Source organism: Penaeus vannamei, chromosome 1 (genome assembly GCF_042767895.1).
Source record: "Penaeus vannamei isolate JL-2024 chromosome 1, ASM4276789v1, whole genome shotgun sequence".
NCBI classification, from domain to species: domain Eukaryota; kingdom Metazoa; phylum Arthropoda; class Malacostraca; order Decapoda; family Penaeidae; genus Penaeus; species Penaeus vannamei.
In genome coordinates this window covers 51867429-51872428 of record NC_091549.1, presented here as the reverse complement: position 1 = coordinate 51872428, position 5000 = coordinate 51867429, and the positions used below count along the sequence as shown (strand labels likewise).

The 5000-nt window shown below is 35.1% G+C and overlaps 1 protein-coding gene across 9 annotated transcripts in view; it reads left to right on the top strand.

Moving 5' to 3' along the window:
• Positions 1–5000, top strand: part of mtm (phosphatidylinositol-3-phosphate phosphatase) — a 31889-nt gene that overhangs the window by 16754 nt on the left and 10135 nt on the right. For 6 of the 9 annotated variants that reach the window (XM_070124811.1, XM_070124761.1, XM_070124820.1 and 3 more), the window contains one exon: positions 3795–3905. The exons of the other annotated variants lie outside the window; for them this stretch is intronic. In XM_070124811.1, coding sequence (XP_069980912.1) covers positions 3795–3905 — 111 coding nt within the window. The remainder of the gene's footprint in view (positions 1–3794; positions 3906–5000) is intronic. 9 annotated transcript variants of the gene reach the window in all.

The window sequence follows — 5000 nt, the reverse complement described above, 5'->3', positions numbered from 1 at the left end:
ATACTTTTGTATAGGAGTTTAAAGACGGGACAGTACATTAATGAAAAATGGTTAACATTGAACATATGCTGAGATTATTGCATCATCAGATGATAATATAACTTTGCAGAAAGATAGTAAACCATTGTTTATAACATCTAACCACTAACTTCACCATTTCATTAGTATGTAAAGGAAGTTTAAGGGACTCTGGTTTTGATAATATACAACCAATGTGGTGTTAACAAATTTATGGACTTGCATAGTCGGGATAAAGGATATTTGTATGATATGGGGGCAAATTTATTTCATGGGGAGAACTTTTTGGATGATGAATGAATCTTGTGTAACAAAGGACTCTCTCTATCTGGATAATGTAAGAAACTCCTTTTTTTTCCAAATCAGAGTTCGACATTGCTTTAGTAGCTGTCTTTAATGATGAGTTTGAAATATGTTGATTTTACCAAAGAATTGAAATTATGGATGTTTTAGCATTTGCCTTTCATAACTACTGTCAGTGGTATTAATTGCATATCTCCGGTGTTTTTTTTATGAGAGACAATGGTTCTGAGAATGTGTTTATGTATTACCCACCTTGTTATAGATGATATGGGGAGGATGTTACAGTCAATTTCATTTTTGTTTATAATGATTGAAAATTGATTTAGAGCGATATCAGCATAACATAACTATTACAAGTGTAAGTATGAGTAGAAATTAAGATAAATAAAAGAAAAAAACATACATGAAAAAGAGGAACACCAAATTTGGCATCTCAAGCTGACTGGGTTCCTTTTTTTATATCTATTTGGCTTTTACTGTCTAAAGAGAAGTCTTGTCGGATTTAAAATGTTGCTTTCTGGTTTCTTTCTTTGACTATGTTTGCAATTTTGTTCAAGTGTAATTGGGATTGAATATTGAATGAAACAAAAGGGAAATTCACTCTTTGACAAGGCAGGTATATGCTTCCATCATTATTACAAGGAATTAATGAACAACCCCCACTCCCCTTGTCCTTTATAAGTAATGTTGAAGCTGTATACCTTTACTCTTAAATTCTTCTTCTCTTTCCTAGCTGTTTATTCTTCATTTATTCCTTCTGTCTTTCTTTTCTTCTTTATGTTTTGATGTGCAAAGTGAATGAGATGTATTAAATCTGTTAATACCTAGAGGGCATTTAGTTTATTAATTTTGTTTGCACATAGATGGTTCAAGAAGTGCCTTGTCACTAAGAATCAGTTGCTGGGCTGACCATATTGTGCCTGTTTACCCCTTTACTTGAATTTTTAGAGATAATTTTTATTATTGTTATTTTTAGTAACATCAAACTGATGATAATAGAATTAATAGCATAAGATTAAAGGATTGGTGTAAACAGGTAAAGTCAGGTAAGCCAAGTCATTAGCTCCTCATTGACTACGAGGTTTTGGAGACCTGTGTATTGATAAGATTAACAGAACAAAACTTCAATGAACAGTTCATTTACCCAGTGCCAATGGGTTAACTTCCAAGCCCCCCCCACCCTCACTCCCCCCAAAAAAATTTAAGGGTCTAGGAGATTAAAAAGGCTAATTTTGTAAGTCTCTCTATTACCTCTATAGATTATATACAGAGGAGGAGAAAATGGCTTTGTCTGGGTATTTTGTCAGGATTTGATACTAATTTATAAAATGCCTTCAAAAGACTTTTTTTTTTTGCATGTAACAATCTGTATTATAGTTACCATGGTTTAGTTGTTACTCACTTGTTTTAGAAGTTGGCTTAAATTACATTTTTCTATAATTTTCAATTCATGATCTGTTGGGAAGAGGAATAAGGGTTCGTCTTTGCATGTTTATAGTATAAGTGGCTGTGTTTAGGAATGATTAGAAGAGAAGGAAAACGCTAGTATTGGAAAATGCTGGGAATGGGGCAATCTTTTATTTAATGAGATGGCTTATGCTACAAGTGTATTGTTCTGGCAAGTTTAGGCTTTAGATACATTTCCTTTGTATATTGGTCTGGTTACATTTTTCATATGTGTTTTAGTGTTTGCCCCTGATCATGGTGACGTGTGTGTGTGTGTGTGTGTGTGTGGGGGGGGGTTCTGTGGGTGTGTGTGTGTGTGTTTCTGTGGGTGTGTGGGTGTGCGTTTCTGTGGGTGTGTGGGTGTGGGTATGTGTTTCTGTGGGTGTGGGTGGGTGTTTCTGTAGGTGTGGGTGTGTGTATACAAACATATATATACACATATGCATATATATATATATATATACATATATATATATATATATATATATATATATATATATATATATACGTGTGTGTGTGTGTGTGTGTGTCCGTGTGTGTGTGTGTGTGTGCGTGTGTGCGCGTGTGTGTGGTGCGTGTGTGTGTGCGTGTGCGTGTGTGGTGCGTGTGTGTGTGCGTGTGGGTGTGTGTGTGCGTGTGTGTGTGTGTGTGTGTAGAAGTGCATGTTTGTGTGTGTGTAGAGGTGTGTAGTTCTTTGTGTATTAACATATTTGTATTTATATCTATATATATAAAATACCTTTATAGAAATTAAAATCATATAACACTTGGGCTGGTGTATTATTCTTAATGTCGAACACTGATTTACTGCCATTGTATATAGTTTCTTTGTGTGCTTTATGACATGTCTTCTTTTTCTTCTGTTTATATGCTTTTGTAAGTCAATGTTAAATGTGTTGTAATCCTGATCCTTAAAGCATATTTATTTTGTCATATAGTCCACTATATTCACTGCTTTATATGTTGTTTTGAAAGATTAATTTAGTAGGCTTATGTGTCAAATACTACTTTGCTTGTAAAGTTTGTTTTTAAATGTTGACTGAATTTGATACATGTACAGTCTGGGACAGTTAAAAGAACTGCATTAGCACCATATCTCCTTTAGTTGGTCTCCATACCTGGTAACTCTTGTGGTATGTGACATTGCCAGGAGCCACTATGTCTCTGCTGCAGCACTCAGTGATTATTCAAACGGCACTTTATGAAAACTTGATATTCACTTTAAAAGATAGTGCAGGAATACAACCAATATTATGGAAATATGATAACTGTGCCCTAAAAGAGCTTACATTTATAGAATAATTTTCAAGTCGTGCAACCTAGAGACACCTGCCTTCAAGGCCTCTATTGTGTAAAGTAGTATGTAGTCTTTGCCAGCACATGCTCCATTTCATTTTTTTTACCTTTCTTTCTTTCTTTTTTCTTTTTCTTTCTTGGTTTTTCTTTCTCTTTCTTTGGTTGGTTGGCCTACCGAAATCAGATGTGGTTGATGTGGATAGCTGAGGATTGTCATGATTTCTATATTTGGTATGTGATTTGATTAAAAAATAGGAGGAAGGGTAATTGGCTTTTGTCTTGCTTCTTTTGATTTTTATATTTTTCAACTGACTCTTTGCATTGTATTTTACGATAGGGACAACTTGAATGCAATTATTTGAAGGTTGCAAGACTTGTCAATTAGTCTCTTAATGGTATGTATTTCCTCATGTATTCAATTATTGTAATTGTATGGACTGATGTAGATCAGATTCTTTTGCTGAATCCCACAATGGCCGCCTGTTAATCAGTAGCACAGTTGTTGCCGGTGTTAATGACTTTTCATTTGTCCCCGACTGTACAATCTAATTTAGAGATTTGTTTGTACTTTATTAAAGTTTATTAGAGAACCTAAAAGCTCTTTAGATATTGTATATAATGGGAAGTAATATTTTCTGTAGATGTACTCTGGTATTAGAGGTTCTGATTTCCTGTAATTTTTGTGGTTAGTAGTGTTTTTGTGTTTATGTATTCATTTGATTCACCTGCAGACTGATCCACTGTACTCTTCGCAACTTAACAGAGAGTTGAATATGACAGTATTCAGAAGATTCAGGATCCTCCAAAATTTTGGCGTTTTTGGATCTGGTCCGATATACCAGGTTAGACCGCACTCCTGTTTTCTCCATTTTATAGATAAATGGGGGACAGCAAGAACACTTGTGGTGCGCTACATTCTACACTCTTTTCCCAAATGCCATGAAGGTACACATTAGGTCATTGGTTTGGAGGATTTTAAACATTTAGTTCCCGTTCAGGCCATTGAATAGACAGTGATTGGTATACAACTGAAGGTTTTAAAATCTGAATCATCATATCTTGCCATACTACAAATATGTGATACTTCCTATGTATTAGGTAAGAGTGCACATTCACCTAAATCATTAGGAAAATGTTCTGATATTTGTACTCTTTTTTTGTTTTTGTTTATGGTGTTGCGTGAATAAGGTAATATTGATTTAGAATTCCTCAGGCCCCTGCACTTTCACCTGAATAAGTTTGCCTAAAGGATTGATAGTAGGAACATGGTAGTGTATATTGTGCACATATCTTTATTCACATGGACAGAATCACAACCAAGTCAAGGAGAGCTTCACCATTACTCAAAGCCCTTGTAGCTATGAGTGAGGCATTTAATCTTATTATGCTATTAGCACTGCCATAGAGCTTGCACTGCCACAGTCATCACTGTGTGATCCTGATCACTACAACTTACCGGCACTTGATGCTGCATGACTACTAGTTTTAGAGATGAGATTGTAGACCTATCACAGATCAAAGCAAGTTACAGTGCAGTGCTTAAAGTACTGTCTAGAGATAGAGTAATTGACAAGTACTTTGCCTTATCAATACAACTTTGACTATGCCTGCACAGAAAGATATTGTTCCAGGATGGAACATGCCTATTCCTTGGCAGTAAAATTGTTTTCTTTTGATGTAAAGAACAGGAAATATCACTGAAACTTACCAGTGCATCCATGCAATTAAAATATAAATTCAGGATTTGCAAGCATTTTTGTATTGGTGTCTTTTTCCTTTGTAAGTGTTATAAGTATTTCTTGAGGTGCAGAGCTATAAGAATTTTTGTCAAGATGTGGATAACTATACGAAAAGTCAAAGATGGGGAGATGGCCCACATTTTTTAGGGCGGAGCAGCTTTAGCTTCTAAGGTATGGGTATGGCTACAGCCATTTTGT